The sequence below is a fragment of the Harmonia axyridis genome, chromosome 2 (genome assembly GCF_914767665.1).
Source record: "Harmonia axyridis chromosome 2, icHarAxyr1.1, whole genome shotgun sequence".
NCBI classification, from domain to species: Eukaryota; Metazoa; Arthropoda; class Insecta; order Coleoptera; family Coccinellidae; genus Harmonia; species Harmonia axyridis.
In genome coordinates, this window is record NC_059502.1 from 60,319,539 (window position 1) to 60,346,119 (window position 26,581).

General features: G+C 35.6%; 1 protein-coding gene across 6 annotated transcripts in view; it reads right to left on the minus strand.

The window, feature by feature from the left end:
- LOC123673941 (otoferlin-like) overlaps positions 1-26,581 on the minus strand; it is a 218,658-nt gene that overhangs the window by 24,991 nt on the left and 167,086 nt on the right. For all 6 annotated transcript variants that reach the window (XM_045608715.1, XM_045608718.1, XM_045608716.1 and 3 more), the window contains 6 exons: positions 24,516-24,632; positions 22,554-22,786; positions 16,390-16,989; positions 14,878-15,112; positions 12,090-12,317; positions 11,897-12,031 (listed from right to left, as the gene is read on the minus strand). In XM_045608715.1, the coding sequence (XP_045464671.1) occupies positions 11,897-12,031; positions 12,090-12,317; positions 14,878-15,112; positions 16,390-16,989; positions 22,554-22,786; positions 24,516-24,632 (1,548 nt within the window). The remainder of the gene's footprint in view (positions 1-11,896; positions 12,032-12,089; positions 12,318-14,877; positions 15,113-16,389; positions 16,990-22,553; positions 22,787-24,515; positions 24,633-26,581) is intronic.

The window sequence follows — 26,581 nt, forward strand, 5'->3', positions numbered from 1 at the left end:
ACACCCCAGGGTAGTTGGCACTGTCGATATCCCACGATAAAACAAGTAGGTTCCAATTTCAAAACATTTGTACAGGATGTCAAAGCAATAAAAATGTAGTCGTAAAAACTCTAGGGAGGTTTAAATGGCCCAAAACTTCGAACATAAAAATCTGTTCTATTCGAAGGGACCACCAACGGTGGTGCGCGTCCAAAATGGTTTCCAATTTAGGCGGTACCAACGGTACAACCTCATGTCAATAGTACATAACATGGGGTGGAACCAATAATCTAGGTACATAAGGACAATCACTCTGATTGGACGAAAGGAAAAAGAAGATAGACGCTTAGAAAAATTTGGTAGAAGGAGGGTGACGATTATTCAACTATAAAAACAATAGTTTTCAATTCAGTAGACAGTTCAAGTTCGATCCTAAGTGGAATAAAGTTCAAGTCGGTTTGCGGGAACGGTTTTCAGGAAAGTTACAAATAGGGAATTTGTTGAAAGGTTTATTTGAACAGTGATTGTGATATCCAGGGTAAGGATATTTAATTTAATCTTATATATATTGTTTGATGATTTTTCTCCTTATGAAAGATTTACCAAAATAGTCCAAGATTGTCGAAGGTTATAATTTTTTTCTTATTTACTGTTAAGGTGTTTGCCATAGGCTAGTAATGTGCAAATTTTATTGATTGTATTTTTTTTCATTAATTATTTCAATCCATTATTAAACTTTGTTATTCAAAAATACTTGGTCTCATTCAGTGAAACACCTCCTCGAAAAAGATCAAATATAAGACTTATCCTAGTGCATAAGCCGGACGCACGAAAGATTCTTTCATAAAAGAGAAATTGTGTTAATTTCAACTATACTGGCCAGAACTATAGAAAGCCGCTCTTCTAATAAGTTCCTTTTTAAACATTAACACCCAACTACAGGCCAGTTTATTACAATATGATGAATTTTGTTTTGTTGTTTTGTTTATGTATTAAGATTTAGATTTTTGTTTCTTGAGTTAATAATATTTTTATTTGAATTATTGAATAATGTCGGAAAACATACCACCATAGACTTAATTTAAGACCTTAGAGTAGGTAGAAATGATATAGTTTTTTTTTTTGAAGATTAGCTTTTGAAAAGTTTGGTTACGAGGATATAGTTTTATTTTGTATTTGTTAGTAAATAAGTTTGATATTTGTTAATGATGAGTTTTAGTTTAAGAATGAAAAATTTTGAATTAGTTTGAGCTAGTCTCATTTTTGATATAGGAGTTAGAGTTATTATGTTAACTGGAGAGGAAGGACTACTTCATTAATAAGGATTAAAGTAAAGGAAAAGTTATGGCATCCGATGCCACAACTTTTTCGGATAAGGGAGTGATGTAGTAAATCGGATATTTGGAAATTATTGAAACTATTGGAATTATTATGCAGAGGGAATATACGTTAAATTCAAATCGATTGCGACTTATGTAAACCGATATTAGTTTAGAAGCCGGATGTTTATTTTTCAATTATTGCTTTTCTTAATTACCGTCTCCACACGCCTCGACACCACGTTGGTGAAATCGATAAATCTTTCACGGATAAGAACGAATAAACTAAATATTAGCTTATCCAAGTTCAGTAAATGCGTTTTGGTCATATATGACACAGCAGAAAATTCGTTAGGCTGTAGGCATATTCCAAGTATATTTCTTGCTGAGATCGACAGAAAAATCTGGTTTGAAGCCGAGGTAGGTTCTACTGATGGAAGATTAAAGAAGGATGAAAAATTTTTTTGACCAATGATCTAATTGGCATGGTAATTTGGGCAATTGTTGGGGCGGTCTTAGAGAAGTACGAGGTTACGATTTTTGTGGAGGTCGAAAGAAGAAATCAGTATCGCTTAGGGTCTCTTATTGAGAAGGGTTTAGAATTCGAACGTCGGTCGCGAAACCGGACTTAGAGCAAAATAATTTCTTTTCAAGATTAGAGTAATATTTAATAAGGATAAGTTAAATAGACGGTAAATTGGTATATGTGTGCATTTTCGAGATTTTAAGTATTCAGGAAAAGGGATTGTTTTGGCTCTGAGAAAAGAAGAATTAGGTCAGAAATAGAAAAATAGGGATTATTTTTTTTTTTGGATAAAGTTTAGAATTTGCTTTGGAATAAATTAGATTAGATCGGAGTTCGCGGATCAGGAGTGAAGTTATTAGGAAGGAATTACACGTTTCGAATGAAAAGTTTGAAGAAATTAAAACTAGGTTTAGGCAGGGCCTAAAATACTCACCTAGCATCGTGGGATAAGGGCAAGTCTTTTGGCTAATTAATTCTTATTTCATTTGTTGATGTTTGAATGCTTTTTCGATGAAAATGAGCTTATTTGAGTAGTCCCGATTCTCCCAAATTCAAAGTTGGTATATTGTTTCGTTTGTTTGAATAACAGATTATTGTAGACATTTTTTTTTGTTTTTTATAAAATTTTGGTCGTTGAGTCAACACTTCAAGGGATATTGTAACTTTGGATATTTTTTATTTTTCTTTATTATATTTAGTTTTAAAATTTAAATCGATTTTCATTGACCCAATAAACTAATCCTGTCCCTAGAGAAAGAAATTCAACTAATAAGACCTGTCCATTGAAGCGACGGGTCGCACTTACGTATAACATCTTTGGTGAACTTACATAATTATTAATTCTCCGAGACCTCTGGAAAACCGCTCTTCCAGGGGTTAAAAGAACATCTCAACCGGAGATAAATGAACGGTGGTCAACATTCTCTGACCAACCCGTTTATGACAAATTGGTGACAGCTTGGTGGGATATTAGTTGATTTTTGTTTCTCTGGGATAATATGACAAATTGGTGATAGCTTAAGAGAATACTTGATTTTTTTTTCTGTCTGGGATCGGATATTTTTCAAAAAGTTAATTTCTGATAGTTGAAATTTTGAGGATTTATAACATTGAAGTATTAGAGTAAAGTTTGAGAAAGAAACTGTTGAATTGGGAGACTTTTGGATGAATAGACCTTGTATTCTTTGTGTATGATTAATATTTTGGAATTTGAAATATTTTGAGCATATTGTTGTTTTTCATATCAGGGGTAAAACATATAATTTCTGTTGAGGTGGAGGAGTGTGTCGGATTCTGATAGTTTTATATTTTGGTATGTTATTTAGGAAGTTGCAGAAAATCAGCTGTTGGGCCTGAATCATATTTTAGTTAATTTTCATTTTTAAAATCAACTAGAAGTAGAAGTAAATAAATAATTTTCATAATTCATTAGAGGTATTTGTTTTAAGACATTTTTTTAATTGGAGTGATTTTCTTATAAAATCATTTTTAAGAAAGTTTTGGTTTATACTCTAATTTTCGAAATTTGAAAAAGAGTTTCAAGTAGACATTGAAGTCAGATTTGTGCTAGATTTGGAATTTACAGTTTTCGGTGTTAGAAAGAAATTTAGGGATTATCAGGTAAAGTTGATCAACGTGGGATACCAAATATATAAGTGTAAAGGTAAAATATTGTATTGGTTGTATCATTGTTATAATTTTTTTTTCAATATTCAAATTCAATTAAAAATGTCGATTACACCTCTTCTACCTGGTACTGTTAACAGCGCTACTTCAAGTTCAGTTAATGCACCAGGCGGAAATCCACCTGTGAATCCGGCAATAGTAAATATGCAACGTTATTCGCTAGGAATGATGTCGACTACCTTGGAAAATTTTTCAGGAAAAAAAGTTTTGAGATATTTTGATAAATTGGAACTAAGGGCAAAATTGGAGGGATGGAGTGAGGACGAAACCCTCACTCTATTGAAACTGAAGTTGGTAGGCGAAGCATACAGCTATTTCAAATCGGATGTTACTTTAAATTTATTAACTTATGCAGAATTAAAATTGAGACTAACTGAAAAATTTACGTCGCAAAAATTACCGGGGGAATGTCAGTGGAATTCAAGTAGATGTATACAAAGACAAGATGAGGATGTATCTACATTTTGTACCAGATTAAAAACTATTGGCGCAGAATTATTAAATGAAGATTTAGCCGGGGCAAAAGCGGATGAGGAAATAGGATTGCGAAAGAAAAATAAAGATTTGATTTTAAATCAGTTTAAAATGGGACTTCGAAAAGATATTATGAAGGAGGTTGGTATGTTTTTGTTACTAGAAAAAAATTTGGATTTAGAGAAAGCGGAAGAATTGGTAAAATTACATGAAATGAAAAATAAAATTATTCAGGGATACAGGTCATTTAATTCAAAAATATCGGTAATTGAATCTGAAATATCTTGCCAATTATGCGAGAAGAAAGGACATATTGCGAAAAATTGTAGGAATACTGGATTAAGTGGGGGGAAAAGAGGACAAAAAGTTGAGAATATTTGTTTTTCGTGTGGTCAATTAGGTCATTTCGCAAGGGAATGTAGGAATAATGCGAGAGCGATACATAAAACTGAAGGAGTGCGAAATATCGTTAATCAGCCGGGGCGCTGGGTAGAGGAATGTGCTAGGAACGATCGTGAGATAGAACCAGGAGGACGAAAGGATTTTGACATTGGGAGATTTTTCACGAAAAATAAATTTGCCATCCGAAAAGACGGAAAAGACTATAGAGATGAGAAATGAAGTTGAATCGTGTAATCAGGGAACAAGTAATATGGGATCATGGGGAAAATTTGAAGAGAATCGTGTAAATCGAGTTAGGTCGGAGAAACTAAGCGAGAAAAAGAAATTGCCGGTAAATACGTGTAATAAGGAGATTGGTACTCAGAACGGATTGCGTTATCCAAAAACACGGCTACCTAGTAGAGAAATTAGGGAACGTACGGTCCTGGTCATTCCGGAAGTACATTCGGCAGGAATGCATGACGTACCTCATTTGATAAAATTAAGTATCAACGGAAAGATAGGTGTTTGTTTGATAGATACAGGGGCAGCGGTGTTGATTGTGAGTTAACTAGCGTATCAGGTCATAATGTACGTACCTGGGGTACGGCGAATATTGCGGTGAGTCCAATAGGAGAAAGATTGAGGATAGATTGCACGGTCATATTAGTGGATGATCAAACATTAGGGAACGTTGATATAATACTAGGTAGGGATTTTCTTAAGGAAAATCAAGCGCATATTAAGTATGAACACGAACCATCGGTAACTATGTGGGGAAGAGAGTTTAAATTTCTGAATAAAGATTTGAATGAAGGTATATATACAGGGGATAGATATACAGAGGAGAAGAAAGAGGAAATACAAGTTAATCACTTCAGGGTAAGGCAGGTTAATTTGAAAAAACAAGGCGAAAGAGAGAAATTGCAGGTAAAGACGGAGGTCGGTACTCAAACGGAAAATTACGTGAAGAAAAAAAATTTAGCAATGAGGGATATCGGTATTCAAGTGGAAAATATAGCGGAATTTGAAACAAAGGGATTTTCAAAACGAGAAGGGATTAATCAATCAGATAGCGATGTTGAAGAATTATTGGCCGATGAAGCAACGGGGATGTCAAAAATAGATGAGAGAAAATTCCGCGGAAACGGAAAAATTTCGAAGCAAAATATTTCAATTAAGAAATCTCGGGAATTAACTGAGCCAATAAAAAAGGTAAAATCTTATAGGGATCAGAAATTTGATAAAAATACATTGGATCCTCAATTTGACATAGGGGAATTAGTTTATTTGAAAAAAATGTCGGCGAAACAGGGTATATCAAAAAAGTTAATGGAACCTTGGGTAGGACCTTGTAGGATCGTGGAATTGCTTGGTCCGATGACCTATAGAATTAGGAAATGTGGGGGTAGAGAGGAACAAGTCGTTCATGTAGATAGGTTAAAATCGTATACCGCGAGAAATGAATTTGAGACGGATATAGAAGAACCCGACGTTTCGGAGAAAGTAGACACGGACGGTAGCGATACCGAGTCAGATGAGGAAAGTACTGAGATAAGAGAATTTTCGCCAATGATGATTCCGATGTGGAACCGAGCGCAATTTGAAAATGAGGAACAAGAAGAAAGTGAGGAAATAGAGAAGGAGGAAATCCCTCTACGTAGATCGACTAGAGTACGTCGCCCACCGGATCGATGGGGTTGGGACTAATAGAAAACGGTACCTACGGATGAATCCATTGTAATGTAGGTGTAGTGTAGGCTGTTTGGGAGATAAGATACTTTTTTTTTTTTTTTTTAATTTTTAAATGATATAAAACTGAGTTTGTTTTCAATTTCGATATTAGATTTACGGTAACGTGGGACACAGGTTCCTCAGGGAATTGAGTTGACCCTGCCCAACGTGAGATTCTAGTGGCTCCTTCTTCCAAGGAAGCCACTACTGGATATATGGTCCCATTTTAGTATATGGATGTTTTAATTCTTTTTTGATTTTTTTTTTGGTTATATTCAACAGTTTATTTTGGAAATGGATATTGAAAATTTGGAATGACGATAGAATAAAGTAAGATTTACGGGTAACGTGGGACACAGGTTCCTCAGGGAATTGAGTCGATCCTGCCCAACGTGAGATTCTAGTGGCTCCTTCTTCCAAGGAAGCCACTACTGGATATATGGTCCCATTTTAGTATATGGATGTTTTAATTCTTTTTTGATTTTTTTTGGTTATATTCAACAGTTTATTCTGGAAATGGATATTGAAAATTTGGAATGACGATAGAATAAAGTAAGAAGAATGAATTGATTATATTAGATTTGCGGGTAACGTGGGACACAGGTCCCTCAGGGAATTGAGTCGGCCCTGCCCAACGTGAGATTCTAGTGGATCCTTCTTACAAGGAAGCCACTACTGGATATAGGGTCCCCGTTTTGGGATAAGGATGTCTCATTTTTTTTTATATTTTTGTTTTTATTATGTTAGGCTTCGGAAAAACGAAGGGAAATTTATAGAGTTTTATTTGGAAATCAGAATGGATAATTTGAGACAATATAAAGGAGACATTCAACCCAAGGGTTTGACAGTGAAATATATGGAATAATTTTTTTTTTTTGGTAAATTCAATGAAAGTTTATGGTGGTTATGTTCATATAATTAGTTGGTTTGAGTTTTTTCATTATTTTGATTGATTACGAAATTTTAAGGGAGATATTGATATCTAGTTAGAACTAAATAATGCACAGATTATATTTTTTTTTGTAATATTTTATGAAAATTTGCGAATTGAAGAAGAAGTCTACAACGAAAGATGGAGGTAACTTCAGGAAGATGGATGGATCAAATCCTAGTTAACGGAATGACCTTACTTCCAATTGTGTGTGTTAATGTCCAAAACTGAAATGACATCATGAAGTGACGATAACCTTTTCGATAAACTGGTTTGAGAGTTGATCAATCAATGGGCTTTAGATAAAGAGGAACTTTAGAGAAAAGCTGAGAAGAAGACGAGGAAGAAGAAATGTTGACTGAAGAAGATTATATTATGAAGGAAGAAGGATTACGATGAAACTGAGGATGAAGAAGATGCTCAGAGAATCCTGAATCTTGAAACCAAGATGTAATGGTTGAAGTATGCTAGTGGATTAGTAGTACAGTAGACGTCGTTGGAAGACGAGTATGTAATTTGGGAGAAATGGCTCCCTCACCGATAGTCGAGTATTTATGAATGGACTTATGGTATTCAACGTTGTATTCCGTATGATTAAATATGGCCTTGGAATCATACTACCGCCAGTCCTTATATGAAAGTTGTTATGTGGAAAATAAAGCTAGCCAGTCTATGAAGCATAAGTCCTATGAGAGAAATGAATCGTCAAGAAGAAGAAGAAGAGAAGATCACCAGAACTATGATGGACGTCGAAGTAAAAGGTCATTTCCGTGACGAAGATGAGATCCATGGAAGAAATACAGTACCATTCCACCAGACAACCTAAGGAAGCAGTATTATGGAACCAGGCAGTGCCGCGATAGTGAAATTTTGAAATCCCGAAAAGTGAATAAACTCCATGCTGGAGATAGTGAAGTGCATGAGAGAAAAATTGTTTTGAATTGATATTGTAATGAATGTGAATGATAATTCGCAATACCTACAGGCTCATTGAAAGGATATTCAACAAATTCCCGGTTCTATCCCAGAAGAGTGAACGCAAACGAAGTCGTTGTCACCCCTCACATTTATTAGGCATTAAATCCTTCATCCTGGCTTAAGATAAACACCCCAGGGTAGTTGGCACTGTCGATATCCCACGATAAAACAAGTAGGTTCCAATTTCAAAACATTTGTACAGGATGTCAAAGCAATAAAAATGTAGTCGTAAAAACTCTAGGGAGGTTTAAATGGCCCAAAACTTCGAACATAAAAATCTGTTCTATTCGAAGGGACCACCAACGGTGGTGCGCGTCCAAAATGGTTTCCAATTTAGGCGGTACCAACGGTACAACCTCATGTCAATAGTACATAACATGGGGTGGAACCAATAATCTAGGTACATAAGGACAATCACTCTGATTGGACGAAAGGAAAAAGAAGATAGACGCTTAGAAAAATTTGGTAGAAGGAGGGTGACGATTATTCAACTATAAAAACAATAGTTTTCAATTCAGTAGACAGTTCAAGTTCGATCCTAAGTGGAATAAAGTTCAAGTCGGTTTGCGGGAACGGTTTTCAGGAAAGTTACAAATAGGGAATTTGTTGAAAGGTTTATTTGAACAGTGATTGTGATATCCAGGGTAAGGATATTTAATTTAATCTTATATATATTGTTTGATGATTTTTCTCCTTATGAAAGATTTACCAAAATAGTCCAAGATTGTCGAAGGTTATAATTTTTTTCTTATTTACTGTTAAGGTGTTTGCCATAGGCTAGTAATGTGCAAATTTTATTGATTGTATTTTTTTTCATTAATTATTTCAATCCATTATTAAACTTTGTTATTCAAAAATACTTGGTCTCATTCAGTGAAACACCTCCTCGAAAAAGATCAAATATAAGACTTATCCTAGTGCATAAGCCGGACGCACGAAAGATTCTTTCATAAAAGAGAAATTGTGTTAATTTCAACTATACTGGCCAGAACTATAGAAAGCCGCTCTTCTAATAAGTTCCTTTTTAAACATTAACACCCAACTACAGGCCAGTTTATTACAATATGATGAATTTTGTTTTGTTGTTTTGTTTATGTATTAAGATTTAGATTTTTGTTTCTTGAGTTAATAATATTTTTATTTGAATTATTGAATAATGTCGGAAAACATACCACCATAGACTTAATTTAAGACCTTAGAGTAGGTAGAAATGATATAGTTTTTTTTTTTGAAGATTAGCTTTTGAAAAGTTTGGTTACGAGGATATAGTTTTATTTTGTATTTGTTAGTAAATAAGTTTGATATTTGTTAATGATGAGTTTTAGTTTAAGAATGAAAAATTTTGAATTAGTTTGAGCTAGTCTCATTTTTGATATAGGAGTTAGAGTTATTATGTTAACTGGAGAGGAAGGACTACTTCATTAATAAGGATTAAAGTAAAGGAAAAGTTATGGCATCCGATGCCACAACTTTTTCGGATAAGGGAGTGATGTAGTAAATCGGATATTTGGAAATTATTGAAACTATTGGAATTATTATGCAGAGGGAATATACGTTAAATTCAAATCGATTGCGACTTATGTAAACCGATATTAGTTTAGAAGCCGGATGTTTATTTTTCAATTATTGCTTTTCTTAATTACCGTCTCCACACGCCTCGACACCACGTTGGTGAAATCGATAAATCTTTCACGGATAAGAACGAATAAACTAAATATTAGCTTATCCAAGTTCAGTAAATGCGTTTTGGTCATATATGACACAGCAGAAAATTCGTTAGGCTGTAGGCATATTCCAAGTATATTTCTTGCTGAGATCGACAGAAAAATCTGGTTTGAAGCCGAGGTAGGTTCTACTGATGGAAGATTAAAGAAGGATGAAAAATTTTTTTGACCAATGATCTAATTGGCATGGTAATTTGGGCAATTGTTGGGGCGGTCTTAGAGAAGTACGAGGTTACGATTTTTGTGGAGGTCGAAAGAAGAAATCAATATCGCTTAGGGTCTCTTATTGAGAAGGGTTTAGAATTCGAACGTCGGTCGCGAAACCGGACTTAGAGCGAAATAATTTCTTTTCAAGATTAGAGTAATATTTAATAAGGATAAGTTAAATAGACGGTAAATTGGTATATGTGTGCATTTTCGAGATTTTAAGTATTCAGGAAAAGGGATTGTTTTGGCTCTGAGAAAGGAAAAATTAGGTCAGAAATAGAAAAATAGGGATTATTTTTTTTTTTGGATAAAGTTTAGAATTTGCTTTGGAATAAATTAGATTAGATCGGAGTTCGCGGATCAGGAGTGGAGTTATTAGGAAGGAATTACACGTTTCGAATGAAAAGTTTGAAGAAATTAAAACTAGGTTTAGGCAGGGCCTAAAATACTCACCTAGCATCGTGGGATAAGGGCAAGTCTTTTGGCTAATTAATTCTTATTTCATTTGTTGATGTTTGAATGCTTTTTCGATGAAAATGAGCTTATTTGAGTAGTCCCGATTCTCCCAAATTCAAAGTTGGTATATTGTTTCGTTTGTTTGAATAACAGATTATTTTAGACATTTTTTTTTGTTTTTTATAAAATTTTGGTCGTTGAGTCAACACTTCAAGGGATATTGTAACTTTGGTTATTTTTTATTTTTCTTCATTATATTCAGTTTTAAAATTTAAATCGATTTTCATTGACCCAATAAACTAATCCTGTCCCTAGAGAAAGAAATTCAACTAATAAGACCTGTCCATTGAAGCGACGGGCCGGACTTACGTATAACATCTTTGGTGAACTTACATAATTATTAATTCTCCGAGACCTCTGGAAAACCGCTCTTCCAGGGGTTAAAAGAACATCTCAACCGGAGATAAATGAACGGTGGTCAACATTCTCTGACCAACCCGTTTATGACACATTGACCAAATTTGATTATAATTTTGGATTATTTTCTTGGCCAGCGAGAAATCCGGATCTAACACCGTTAGAATAGACGAAGCAACGGAAAGAATGACAGAAGATTTCAGGCTGAAAGTAACAACTGAAAAAATAAGAAACTTTGTTCACGAGTGTGACTGGTTGGCGAGTGCACAAACACACGAGTGAGAAAAGGACTTTCTCCACATGTTGCACAGTATATTTTTCCAAGAACTGCAAAAATGTAAATAATAATAAAGTAATATACCTAATTTTGATCAGAATGGTCTTCATTGACAGATTCTTTCCATTTATTGCGTTTCCATAGGAATGATTTTTCAAAAGCTCAATTTCATTGGTCTATCAAGGTGTGGGCAAAGTGCCGTGTCGAGTAATTTTTCTCAAAGTTTGAGCAATGCATAGTTTTGAAATAGTTTGCTACTTTCCATAACAGTTGTAGGAGAAAATATTTAATTCATTACTTTCTTTTCTTTGCTTTCTACCCATTTCAAATCAAAATCTGCTGAAACAAAACTAGTGCCTGCATTCTAACGAAAACTTCTTTAGGAAATGGAGCAGGAATTTGACAAGTTTTTAAAATAATTTTGTCATACATAAATTAAGGAATTCGAAAGTTGCAGGCAAATTCATATTATCAATTTGATATTCTTTTTTTTCATATACCACTTTTCAATCCATACTAATTCTGATACAGCATAGTTTCGCTTTTTAATACATATCAATTTTTTTTTCTGATGAAAATAATTCAAAATTTAAATGAAACTCGGTCAAAGTAGAAAAATTTGACCAAAATTTAATAAGGTGAAAAATTTTTTAAACACCACAACAACTCAAATATCTTGGAAACTGTTGATTTTAGTTTATCAAGAAATATGGCTTAATCGACAGCAAATGAGTGATACTAACACCTCCTTCAAGGTTCGCGTCTAATTTGGTAACACCATATGTATAGAAATATTAATTAGTCTACCTTGAAATACCCAACGATCCTGCTGTCATCTTCAGCATCATCTTCAGTTTTCTTTCCCCTGTACAGAGGAAAAGTCATGAGCCAGTCTTTGAATTGATTGTACTCTGCTTGCTGCTCCAGTTCGTTCTTGTAAATCTGAAAAAAATCAATGATTAATAAGATTTTTTTGATGAACAGCAAAAAAGTAACTCACCTTGAAGGTAGTAGACTTTTTCTTTTTATCTTCAACGTTTATTTTTCTTGGTCCTTTCGGACTAATTCTTGTGGTGAATCTAGAAGCGTTGACAGCAGTTTTGAAATTGAATTTTTTTCTCGATTCACCTGTCGAAGGACTCTTCTCCGATATTGTGCTAGGTGATGTCGAATTTTCATTTTGATTAGGAATATCTAGATTGTTACCCTTGAAGACTCTCATTTGCTCCTAGTGAGAAAATATTCAATTTTTAACATTTATACAATAGCAGACGTTAATGAAATCAAGATTCAAAAATATAATTCAACCCAAAAATGTTTTTGGGTTTTTTGAATCGATTAATCTTGAGGATTAGATGTCAACGTTGTTTGAAGAAGCAGTTGATACATTGAGCTCAGATTCCGATGGAATCGGAACGGAGAATACTGCAAATTTTATGCAATGCTTTATATTTTCTTCGGCTTGAAAAATATTTCAAAGATTATCCAAATAGAACTTTGGATTCTAAATTGTTTGTGTTAAAAATTCATGGATCGTAATCTTGAACTTGAAGAATCAATGCGGTGTTAAAAGCGATTTTTGTACCGAATTTTACTTGAATAGCTTTCGTTGGTTCCGAGAAAAGCTCTTAACGGCGGACGGATTATATTTATTAGACTTTTTGATTCCGAGATTCCGAAACGTGAACTGTTGAAATGATAAGGGAAGTTAATTTTTATTTTGCCCGAATTATTACAAAGGTTTATTAAGTTATCAAGTGCTTTGGAAATTGGTACATGCCTGCAAAAATTGATTTGTCTCCATGGAGAATATTGGAGAAACCTATTATCGATTTTGTAATTCTTTTATACTCCTCTACCTCGGAAGAGGGAATCCACAATCCCAGTTCTCAAAAAATATCATTGAATGGAAAACAGATGGTTCTAAAACCACGATGGAAACAAGGCGGTTATTGCATGATACGTTTGGGCTCTCAATCAGGAACATATTTGCCAAATATGAAGAAAATATACCGGGTGGTTCGTTTGATATGGCCTCAGAAAGAAACGGGCAAAATTCATAAAACACCCTGTATCTCGGCTACGAAGACAGTAAGACCCAATAAATGGGGTATCTCCAGAACCGCCTTGGTGCCACCTATGCACCTGTGAAGTATTTCCGTTTTTCAATGAAACACCCTGTATAGCGATAAATTCTGATAGTAGGAATGCAATCGAAGCACTGAGCTCACATATCATCGATTCTAAAATAGTTTGGAGTGCTGAAGAAAACTAAATGGAATGGGCAAAAAAACCAGGTCTTCTTAGTCTGGGTCCCCGGCCACTTGGTTATTAAAGTGAATGAAGAGGCAAACATACTTGCCAGAAAAGGAGCATAACTTCTTTCATTGACCCGTAGTAGTTTAGGCAAATGTTCAGAAGAGAAGGAAAAAACCGAAAGAGAAACACTCAGGCGGAATCTTACAGGGTTGGATCATTCCAAAAAATTCCTTCGAAACTTTGACACTGCGAGATCTGAGAAGTATCTGGATATTAGCAAGAATATACTACACTTCCTCACAGGCTCGCCTTAGGAAACACCTAATGAGGATGGGTCTAGCAGAAAATGACTAGTGCAAATTCTGCGGAGAGGAGGAGGAAACTCCAGATCACCTGGTGACGGAATGCCTCGCCATCACTAACCAACGCAAAATCTGCTTGGGACAAGAAAATTGTAGAAGTGAGGAAGTAGCGTCCTTGAAACCATCCGAGATACTGATCGGGGGCGGCACAATAGACCATTAGGTTGCAGTGGAATGAAACCCGCTCAGTAAAATCTTAATCTTACTCCTCTATTATTATTATTTGAACTGGGGTCGTTTTGGTTCGGTAAGCCTTCCGGGAAATGCGATCATGCAGATCTTTTGTTCTCTACCCTACTCATTCATAGAAACCCAGGTAGGTTGTCAATGACGTAAATAAAATTGACAACCTCCTTAGGGGCCTTGACCGTTACCTCTTTGGTATCCAGGACCGGCTTACCCATGTGAATGGTTCTTAGGCCAGCCAGCTCCGGACACTTGCATACCATGTGTTCCTGTTTATGCTTCCGATCCACAGAGCATGCAAATCTCGTCTGCTGACTTTCCCATACGGTACAAATGATGTTTGTGCCCCGTCAGCAGACCCACCATCACCTGAAGCTCGGCTCGCGACAGTTTCAGTAGCTTTTTGGCGTAGGTAGGTGAAATCTTCACAAATTTATTTGTTTGAACAAGTCTAGGAGTGTTAGTCCAGTGGATTGTCCTGCTCTTCAACTCCCATAGCGGGACCGCAGCTTAATATTGGTCTTTTCCTATCCTACAGAGAGGCTCAGGTCCAGAAGGTGTTAACCTTGATGCACTTTTTGCAAGTTCATCAGCTCTTTCATTTCCTTCAACCCCACAGTGCCCTACTGGTACTCATAGTAGAGTCACCTTATTTCCTCTGGCCATTTGCTTTATGGTGTTACGGCACTCCCAAGTCAGCAGACACCCCCGACAACACGATTCCAAGGATCTCAGCGTGGTTCTGCTGTCCGTGGTGATATAGACATGCGCCCCCTTGAGGTTCATTTTGAGACTCTCCTGGGCGTATACATAAACAGCTATTATCTCGGTCTGTAGAATCGAGGGCTCACTACTCCTCTATCTCCAAGCTTCTTCATTTTGCTAATAATTTCAAATATTTGATCTCCCTTAAATATCACATCAGTCTATGCGATAAAATGTTACAAGATAAGATATAAAACAAGAGTTTCTTCCACATACCTCTTTGGATTCGTCACACATTTGTTCTACCGATGCATAGTACTTGGTCCACCAATCCTTATTCTCGTCTTCATCATCATCCTCTTCTTCAACAGCGACACTAATTTTCCTTTTTCTAACTATTGAGGACAAATCAGGTACAAACATCATTAGGTGTTCTTGAGTTCCATAACCACCTCCGGTGTTATCTTTTGGTAGAAGAGGCGTCTTGATGTTGGTATTGTTGTTACCAGGGCTGTAATTCAAAAATAATAGAAACCTTATAAAAAACTCGTATTGATGAGTTATCTATTCCATATAATAAATTCATTATAATTATTATTTTCACCGAAACTTTAATTTCACTGAGTATACAACTCGTTTCAACTTTAAAGCATCTTCAGCTAGTTGAAAAACGTGTTTTCAGGTATACACAAGTGGCCCACAATAAATTGTCCACCTGGATATTTTTTAAGTAGGATTTTTTTCGGAAATAGTTTCGATTGGTCAATAGGAGAACATACTGCGATTAAATATTCGTAAATACACTATCATGCCTTTGAGAGAGGTTAAAACTCCTTCAGAAACATAATAGGTTGTCGAGTGATTGTGTTGAATGTTTTGCAATTCTATCTATGGATTTGATTAAACAGGTATATTAATTAAGGTGGACCAATTTTGTTTAATAGAATGTTCAAATTATATACTGTTCATCAGGTCTGGCGTGAGTAATTTTGGCGCCTGATGCAAAGAATTTTTCGGCGCCCCTGCTTCAATAACAACATGACCTTCCTTATAACCAACCCACACCCAAAAAAAACAGCACCTGCTCCGATGATAAAGAGAACTTTGTTCTTTCCATGAAGAATCTTGCAATGTTACGTATATGTATGTGTCTATTCACCTTATGTTTTTGTTACTGTAGGTATCTTAATATATTCCTGAATTTCTTCAACGCCAATGAATAATACTATTTCTGATTATCACATCCACATAACACGGCGTAAAATGATTATCTATCACACCACAAGATACAAAGGGTGCTAGGCCATGAAAGTTTCAGTATTGATTCGAGAACTAATTGGGATTACAAACATTTGTTCAGCTGAAAATATTTGGCATTTAACAGTAACTAGTTTCGAATGCAAAATTGTAGAAATTTTCTGTACTCGTATGTTGAATGTGTAAACATTGGCTTCCAAATGATTCGAAATTGAAGGTAATGTTGTCTTTGTGAAATAAATACATAATGATTTTATCCCTCTTTCAATGAGGGTAATAGGGAATTCTGTTTATACTGGTTGGGCTGCCATGTAATTTGGAGGACTCAACCATGGATTCGAGATTCGAACCCATAGTGAAGATTTCAAGCCATTAGGATTTAGCTTCGTAAGTTATTATTCTTAAATTTGCCTCACGGATTCATCATGAGCGAGTGGAATATGCCTGGCTCAAAATTGAAAAAAATATACACCACGAGATGAGCAATCTGTTCGATGGAAGAGCGCCCAAAATAGAAAAGAAGCCACTTACCTCTGGTTTGGTCCGTGAAATCCAACACTCCAATCATCAACTACAAGCATCTTCTGCGGCGTATTCGTAGAGGCATCCGCGTCTTTAGCACTTGGTGGTATGTACATGTATTTATGTATGGAGTTGATGGTGTGCGTCCCAACCAGCGTGAACAGGCCCCAGCTCCTGCAGTCCACGCACCGAATGGTCAGCGGCGGACGGTACAGCTCTTGCTCCGGCAAGTCGATCTCGAAGAACTTGACGGGGTTGGTGAAATTCGGATTCTTCTTCGCGTTCTGGATGATGGTGGAAGACAGGATCTGACCGGCGCACTCCACGTCCACCCTCGGCCTGTCCACGCTCAGCATGTGGACCCTCTTGAGATCGCGAAGGCCCCAGAACAGAACCTCTATCCGGTAACGGGCCAGCGTGGGTCGGATACCTCTGGGCACCGGCAGGATGGGAGCGGTGAAAGTCCTAAGGTCGGTGTCCTTGAACATGGGTATCTCTTTGGGAGCGGGTAGGGGAGGAAGGTCGGCGTCTTGGTCCTTTGGTATCTCCAGCAGTTCGAAGGCGGCTAGTAGTTCGCCGGCCTTATCGGCACCTCGGTGTATTTCGAACCTGGGAAATTAATCGACAGAAATTATCGCTATATTCTTTATTATAGGGCATAGGTTATGCCAAATGATATTATATCCTATCTATGATTGTAATACTTGACATTTGAAATTTCATGTCTGTCTATGTTTTTGTATTTGACATTTCTGTTTTGATTCTGGCGACTTTATACCTGATTGTAATTTAATCCTACAAATAATTTTTATGAAAGATGAAAATACAAAAAGAAAAAGAAGTACGATTTCCAAGTGCGTAATATCTTAACTATCTGGTTCATGCATCAACAAAAATGCCATCAACATAACCATTGTCAAACAGAAGATTTCATGCCATTTCATAGGAATCATAATCGAAAGAAACCAAGGAGTATGTATGTCATCAAGGGAGAGTAGCGATATACCGGTTTCACCCTTATTAGAGATCATCAGTACCGCATAACTCGATCTCAGTAATTCGTTACCTCCTAGTAAGCCATTTGAAGAAGCACATTTAAAGCTGGCGAAGAATTATTAATTTCAAACAGAGTTTGATTTCTGAACTGTATTTCAGATTACATATGAAGATAACATTTCTTACAAATGCTGAAGTTTTTTTTATTTTAATCTCTCAGAATAGTCTTTACGTTAGTCATTGACCAGCAGATGTTGTTATTATCTATAAACTAAGTTTTATTTTCGATGCGCTCATGTTAACAACAACAAAACTATGTTATCGCATCTTTCTTAAAATTAGCTCATAGAATGTATTCTGATTGCTGATAAATAACTTTTATATGTACGATCACAAATATAAAATTGCATATTCGATACCATGAGTCTCCTATCATTCCACTTTTCACTAATGAGTTAAAATTTAACAGTGCTGGGCCTGAAGTGGTGAAGTGCTCGCACTCAGGTACAATCTATGAGCTCTGACAGATCAGACAGAGACCTAGAAAAGTCGGGATAGGCACATAGAAACAAACAAATTAACATCATTTACTTAATCATTCCAAAAGGATCTTCTCATTTAGATGACGCTTCATTGAAAATCAACCTTCGAATACTCATAATCCTTTTAGCTATAGGTTAATGTGGAAGTTTGCTTCAAAGATAAACTGAATAAAGCTCCTGGTAGCCCCAACTTTGTTATTAGGACTGAAATTCAATGAAGATGCAAATGTTTGGGATAATATATAGATAGCAGCTGTAATCTATCTGTCTCCAAAACTTCACCTTTTCAACTCCAAACGCGTAGTCGGAGTGCTTCTAGTTCTATGGATTATTCAATTCAGAACTTCAAGAGATAACAAACCCGAGTAAAGTTTTTCAATGAAGATTTTATGTAGTTCGACAGGATTACGGAACAACAATATCGTAAATAAAGTTCAAACAGTGGTTTTTCATCTGGTATCGGATGATGTTGGTTCAGAAGAGCGAAGAGGAGATCGATACTTTTGAATTTTTGAGTGTGTACTTGATTAACCAACAAAGAGAAACATAATGTTTATGTTTAATTTCATCAAAGACATTTGCCGTTTCTTGAGGGGATGACTGCAAGTTGTTTCGGCGGATTCTGTCGGTTGAGGATTGTTGGGAACTTCAGGGTGATATTGATGGGTTGAATTGTTGGTGCGCGAGAAATTCACTTCCTCCCAACATGAATAAATGTTGCTTAATTTCATTCACTTGAAGAATGGCACCAATTGAGTTTCAATATGAGGGTCACATTTGCTACGATTTTGCACGCGGTAATTTGTATATTCATCGTATGCCTTTGGTCGAGATGCGGATGCGCGTATCTAGAGAAGGAAACAGAGATAATATTCTGAAGGATTTTCAATAATTGTCGAGACTTTGGGAAGTATACGTAGCTTTTATCTTGTAGAAACGTATTTCAGGTTTGGTAGAATTCTTTTTGTGTCAAATAATTTCAAAAAAATTCCTTCTCAGGTTTATTTTATGATAAATTTAATCATTTCCTTATAATTTCTTGGTTATAAATCCGAGAAGGCAAAGCCAAATCACCCCTAGAAATCAGTCTTTAGAGTCTCATGGGCAATTGTAACGTTAGACATTCTTTCCAGGGTGGATGAGTACAGAGATTTGGGTGTTGTATTTGGTTCGAGATTGACTTTCACACCCCACGTGCGTCGGATTACGTCTTGTGGATTTAAGGCGTTTGGATTTCTGTTCAGGAGTTCTAAGTGGTTAATCCATTCTGGAACGCTCTTTGTTTTATTTAATGCTCTTGTGAGGTTAAAGTTTGAGTACGCGTGCGTTGTCTGGATCCCGGGGTACGGTGTTCACATTTCTGGTTTTGAAAAAGTGTAAAGGCGATTTTTGAAAAATGCTCTAGAATTCTTCAGAAAATTCTTTGCTCCGGGATTGATTGTCCCTTTTTACTTTCTTTGATTGATCTAAATGTGCCCAGATTACCTTCCTTTTCCGCGCACTAATGTACTTCTTTTGTCGCCTCTGTACCGGATGTGTCAGAGCTACCTCTCTGTTCAGGATGTTTTTGATATTTTCGATAGTAGACCATCTGTTACAAGGAAGACTATTCTTCGATCATAGTCTGAATTAAATAACAAAATGTGGAGCTAGTTGTGAGTGTTTCTCATTTTTTTTTTGTATAATCAATTCATGACTAGCACTTGGCTCCGATTTCTTTTGTTTTTTATTTTTCATATGGAATGTATTTTTAATTAGTTTCCATTCTTCAATTGGCTTAGGCTATTGAATGGTCTGATAAATAAATAAACAGAAAATAAGTTCAGATTTATGATCATAAATTATTTCAAAAAAGCATTATTTAAACAAAGCAAACCATTATCTCACACTTTATTAGAGAAAGTAACCTCCAAATTGGCTGAATTTTCAATATTTTATAGTCCAAGTCATTCCAAACAAAAAGTTTGTTAGACCAAAGTTTTTCTATAGGCTAGTTTCAACACTAGAGGCCCCTGAAAACTAATTCGTATATTTTTTTCTAATGTGATTTAGAATAAGGTGTAGAATAGGATTCATAAATTTTTTTCATTGTAGATCGCTAAGGAATTTGTAACCATTTTCGAATTATTGAACTTAAAAAATTGTGAGTAGCTGGGACACACTGTATAATTGACCAAATGTAACGACACCAAAGGACAATGGTTTTAATAGTTTCTCATATTAATGGCTCTTCACAACTTGATTACTCAGAATAGTGATGATTATCCATTTGTATTGTTTAAGAATGGTGAACAAATGAGAGTTTTCAGGGGCCACTGCCGTCAAAACTAGCCAATAAAAAATTTTGTTTGGAATGAGTTGAGCTACAACATATCAAAAATTCAGCCAATTTGACAGGATATCACTTTTCCTAATGAAAAGGGCAATTCCCTTTTTTTTTTGAAACTTTGTATCAAATGGAGAGTAAATCATTGCCTTCATGTATTCCGTGTTCAGCGAAAATGTTGGGAAATAATTCGATAAAAGCGTCGTATAAGGTCTGGTGAAACTCATAGTGATTTACTGCAAATTGGTTTTCTCGAATGTGTTCGCGCATTTACTGCACAGTCAGAAGGTACCTATAACTTAAATTCTGCAAATTGCACGTAAAAGCTCATGGTTTGAAAATAGTTTCGTTCCATTATTTCAATCTAGGTAGGGTAGACTGGGGTAATGGGAGCTAGCGGGTAATTAAATACACTACAATTTATCCAGATAGAAACGTAAAAGTGCCAAGAAAATGACAAAAACTGCTTCGGGGACATTCAATTATATCACGTGATTGTCAGTGTGTAGTGGCTTCTAAACTGCTAGTGAGCAGTTCAGAAAAATGTGAAATAAACTCGATCCAGTACTACACTTTTTGATTTCTTGTAGCGATTTCGAGAACACAAAAATCAAACCATTTTCTAGTGATCCTCTGGCAACTCCAAATCATTATAAAGATCTAGTTGGATGAATAAATTAGTTATATAAGTTTTCCTAGATAACTATAATAATATGAAAATTTATGAAGATTGGATGAACTGGTATAATTATCACAAAAAAGTAGGACTACAAGGAACAGCCTGTACCTCGAAAAAGAGAGCGTTTATGGACTTTTTTCCCCAAAATTATTCTAGGAATCTCTTCGCACCTCCGATTTTGGAACATTCTGAATATAATATATTCAGTCTCGAAAATACTTAATCCATCAATGCACATCCTATGAACTAAATATTTCCTGGACCTTATTCGTTCTTAAAAATAGATTATTGTTCCCAACAGGTAGATATGGAATTGTATTAATTTGCATATTGAGCCAATTCTAATCAGTTAGGAATTGCATTTTTCACCGAAAATCTAGGGGTGTTGCATATTTCAGCTGTATAATATTTATTTGAAGTACCTAGTAAATAAATCGTTCAAATGGGCTGACTAAACCTGTTATCGAAGCGTTTTTTATAGAGCACGTTGGCGAATAAAATTTATGACCAGATGAGGACATTTTATAGCATACCTTCAGCTAGGAATTACAATTACCCTTGTTTTCTTCGACGATCATCAGAAGCTTATTTTGGAATGGTAGCTCTAATATTATATTTTGGATGCGGGCGTACTTTTTCCTTATTTCAACTGAAATTCTCAATTTGAGGAATTTAAAAGTGTGGTCCTTGATAATTTTATAGTTCAGAGGCTATGTAACTTTGTCCCTCCAAGGCAGCTTTCAATAATGGAAGTTGATAAAACGTAGCTTTGATTAGTAGTACTTAATTTTTTGAAAATTCGATCGAATGAAACAAAAAAACCGCTCTATGGATTGAACTGAAATTCTCTGGGATTTTTGTGGTGATATTGAACTGTAAAACGCACACTCAACATTGATGGTTTTTTCGATATTTTCAATTCAGCGCTTGATTATCCAAAAGCCCTTTTTTATCAACTTTTTAAATTAATGTAGAAAGCGAAGAAAAATTTTTTCCGAAAATACCATAGCTACTTCTTGTAGAGAATTCATTCATTCAAGTTTTTAAAACATCCCCTAAATTTTCTGTGCAATCATTGATGGTGAGATATTGACAGTTAAAGACAAAAAGGTCCTTTTCAATTCAAAGTTCGATATTTCAGAATATCGAAATTTTGAAAGCAGGATATTGAAGTTGAATGAACAAGTTATGTCATCCATATAGTGGTCAAGTTGGAAAAAAATTTCCAAGTCTGCGGTCCAAAAATAAAAACTGAAAAGATTTCGCAGAAATTTTAGATACTGTATTCATTAGGATTGACCGGTACATGTTGCTTGAAAAATTTTTTCATCATGAGATCTGTAAACTATAAACTTCAAGCTTCAAAAAACTTCCTTTCAAATTGCGATACTTCCATTATTATCGAAAATATAGCCATTTGAAAAACCTCTAAAAATTTCGAATTTTATTTTGATCCTTTAATTTATTCCACTAGTCTATGTCTTTCAACATCAGCTGAGCGTAATCCCATTTATCATCTAACACCTCCTATATGATTTTCAAATATCCTATTAATCCATTACGATGTCAATAAAAGAAAATTAATTTTCAACAACGACTATACAAGATCAAAATGAAAGTATATACGAACCATTCCAACATCGGCGGAAATTTAGGTTTGGCATAGTTTTCCCCTCTCAATTTCACCTTGGGTTTAGCCAGGGCCCGTCCGATGAATTCAGATTTGCCCACATTATCCTGATCGAATATTTCAATTATGATTGAAATTGGATCGTGCTTTATCTCCTCGGCCGACCCGTAGAGAAGAATCTCTTCGAAAACCAACAGCTCGTCCCAGGTGGGACTTAGGGTCTCGTCGATCACCTGCAACAGAAAACACAGTTAGGAAATTCGATCATCTCCATCGCTTCCGGGGAAATATGTTAAATATGCGGGCCTGCCGAATGTTCTTGTTGGTATGTTATGTTTTCCACTCTTAGAAGTTTCATTCACATGATATTCTTTCGATATTATTTTAGTGAGAATGATAATGGCAGGTTGGTAGGAAGACATCGCTTTGCGATATGCTCGCCTCTTGCTCTTTGTTAAAAGTTATAATAGACAATATATCAGTTAGAGCATAGACAATATTCGATTATACACCGATTCACCAAAACAGCACGAGAGAGCAACTCGAGTGGAGTTTCGCGAACTACGTCTTGTGATGAAGTTCATAACGGGTGTTTTTTTCGAGGTATATAACTTTAAGTTAGCATTACTGTTCAAGATGACGACCGATTTAACTGCTGTCAAGTGATTTATTCTCAGTTTAGTTTGGCAATTTATCATGGATATACTCACGCCTGAACAACTCTTGCAAATGGTGCAATTTTATTTCGAAAATAATGGTTCTGTGCGGAATACGTATCGCGCACTACGTCCATTTTATTTCGTTTAGCGTAAAGGGCACTTCTGGTTGAATGACTACGTCAACAAACAAAACTGCCGCATTTGGAGTGAAGCTAATCCTCAAGTGTATGTCGAAACACCGTTACATCCAGAAAAACTGACTGTTTGGTGCGCTTTTTGGGCTGGTGGAATCATTGGTCCGTACTTCTTCAAAAACGATGATGGCCAGAACGTTACAGTCAATGGTGATCGGTATAGAGCCATGATTACTAACTTTTTTCATTTCTGAATTGAACAACCATGATGTCCAGGAGCTGTGGTTCCAACAAGACGGCGCAACATGTCACACAGCTCGTGCCACAATCGATTTATTAAAAGACACGTTTGGTGACCGCCTAATTTCACGTTTTGGACCTGTAAATTGGCCTCCAAGATCTTATGATTTAACACCGCTAGACTACTTTCTGTAGGGCTATGTAAAGTCATTGGTGTATGCAGATAAGCCACAAACCTTTGACCATTTGGAAGACAACATTTGCCGTGTTATTGCCGATATACGGCCACAAATGTTGCAAAAAGTCATCGAAAATTGGACGTCCAGCCAGCCAGCCGTGGCGGTCATATGCCAGAAATCATATTTAAAATGTAATGCCACAAGATTATCTTGCGGATAAATAAAATTCATATCAATCGAATTATCCATCGTTGTTTTATTGCAATTTAAAGTTCTAGAGCTCTAAAAAAAACACCCTTTATAATCGAAATGAATTGTCTATGCTCGAGTTAGTATTCGTTACGATTATATAACGAATAATTTAAAAAACTATAACCAAAGCACTGCATTTTGATAATTCAATGACATTTCACTGAGCTTGTCATCTATTTTTTTGGCTAACGTTCAAGAATGTTACTATGGAAGTTATCCCAATATGGTAGGAGGCGAGAAACCAAAACGATTATACCACGTCGTCAAGGGTACCACTTATCAATACGGGATCAACTATGGGAAATTACGGATTCTCTTGGTTCATCAGAACATGAGTTATATAATCATATTTATCTCAATATAATTATGACCTATGATTAGTTCAATTAGAGGCTCACCAGGAAAAGTTTTACTTTTCCTCCTTATGAAATAATATTTTATTCAGAGTGACAGTGAGTGATTGATCTTGATAAATACCTTGCAACCTATCGATCTCACCTGTGTCGTCTTGCTGAATTCACTTGCTATAACTGTTGCAAATGGATCTGATAACCCTGAAGAGTCACTGCCTATTAAGGATCTTGCTTGGTAGATATGCGCTCTCAACTGGAATGTCTGAAATTGGAAGATTTAGATGATTATTAAGATGGATAATTAATTTTGTTATTTATTTATTTAGATCTTGGAACATACATTTCAACATGAAATAATAAGATTAAATAGGAATATTGAAATAGATATGAGGGAATTTCTAATGTGAAGTCAGGAGTTATATATACTTATACCCATATTGTTGATAATATTCATTCTGTCAATCAACTCATGGCTGTTCTCATAGAAAAATATATATGTAGGATCCAGTTATTGTTCCCTGTAAATAATTGAGATGGTCAACAGGATGCTTGGAGACCTATTAGTTTCTTCAAGTGTCGAGGGCATGACAGTTTCAATGAATTTACAGGGAACGAATTGTTATTATAAAATAAATAAATAAATGACGTCTTTATTTCACAAAAGAAAATAGAGAAATACATGAACCCATCACCTAGCAGCGGAAGGCGAAGTCTAGCAGACTGCTATTCAAACTCAACCCTCCCCAAACCGGCAATGAGCTAGCATCCAACAAGTACATAATATTTAACAAGTCAGCAATATATACATACATATAAAACAAAATATGAAATGTATACCCAATGAGCACCCGAAATCCACAGCATGAAGATTACAACCATACACACCCTTGAAATAATATACATCAATTATTGCTCACACAACAAATACTTTTTAACTTTATACTTGAACTTATTGATATTCAACAATTTGAACTCATTCGGTAGGGAGTTGTAAAATGTTATTGACTGAAAGATGAAACTTCTCTGAAATAAAGCCGTTTTATGTCTCGGCACTACAAATTCATCCTGAAATCTTGTAACTCTCGAATGAACGTTACTATGACGAACGAATCTCTTCCTGAGGAAAGGTGGAGCCTCGGCATTACAAAGAAGCTTATGAGTGAAAGTACCTAGGTGATAATTTCTCCTCGATTCCATAAAAAGACTCTCATCCTCCCTGATTTTATAACTAATAGGATCATACTTCTTTACACCATGAATCAACCTGAAACACGACTTCTGCACTCTTTGTATTCTATCGCGATTAATCTTAGTCAAACACGGCCCATAGATAAAATCACAATATGTGAACTGGGATAAGACAAGAGATTCACAAAGAGTTCTCTTGGTCTTCATATCAAGTATATGCCGGTTGGGGTATATAAGTCTCAAGTTTGAATATGCCCTCATGAGTAAAGTCTTTAGATGTTCTGAAAAGCGTAAATCAGTATCCATTATTAAACCCAAATTTTTAGCGACATCAGTGAATTCCAAGCGATGATTATTCAATTCAATACACATATTTGATTTGAGGAAACTAGCAGTATATTTGTTGGCAAAACACATTACCTTTGACTTCTCTGGATTGAGGACTAAATTATGTACGGTAGATAGTTCTTGCACAAGATGTAAAATATTGTTGATTACACGAGAAGCCTCTTCATATGATTCTTTAGGAAAATGATAATATAGTTGGAAGTCATCTGCGTAAGCTAGTAATTTGCAATGGGTTATAGATCTTATTATGTCAGCAGTATAAGTTATAAATAACAATGGTCCAAGCACTGAACCTTGGGGTACACCAGCAAGAATTTTAGTCGGAGATGACAAAGTATTATTGCTGGATATATACTGAGTTCTGTTACTTAAGTAAGATCTGATCAATTGCAACGACGTAAGATCAAAGCCGTAATATTTCATTTTAGCAATCAACAATTCATGGTTGGTTGTATCAAAAGCCTTTGAGTAGTCCAGCAGCACGAGGATACTGGACAACCCCTCATCATAGGCCTCCATGATATCACATTGTACATGTGTATGTACATTGTACATAAAAAGGAAGTGTTAATCCTTCGGGGTGTCGAAGATGTGTCATGTCGGTTAAGTAAAACTTAAGAGATTTACTGGGGTTAGGAAAGATCGAAGACAAGACGGTTGTACCAAATGTGTCAC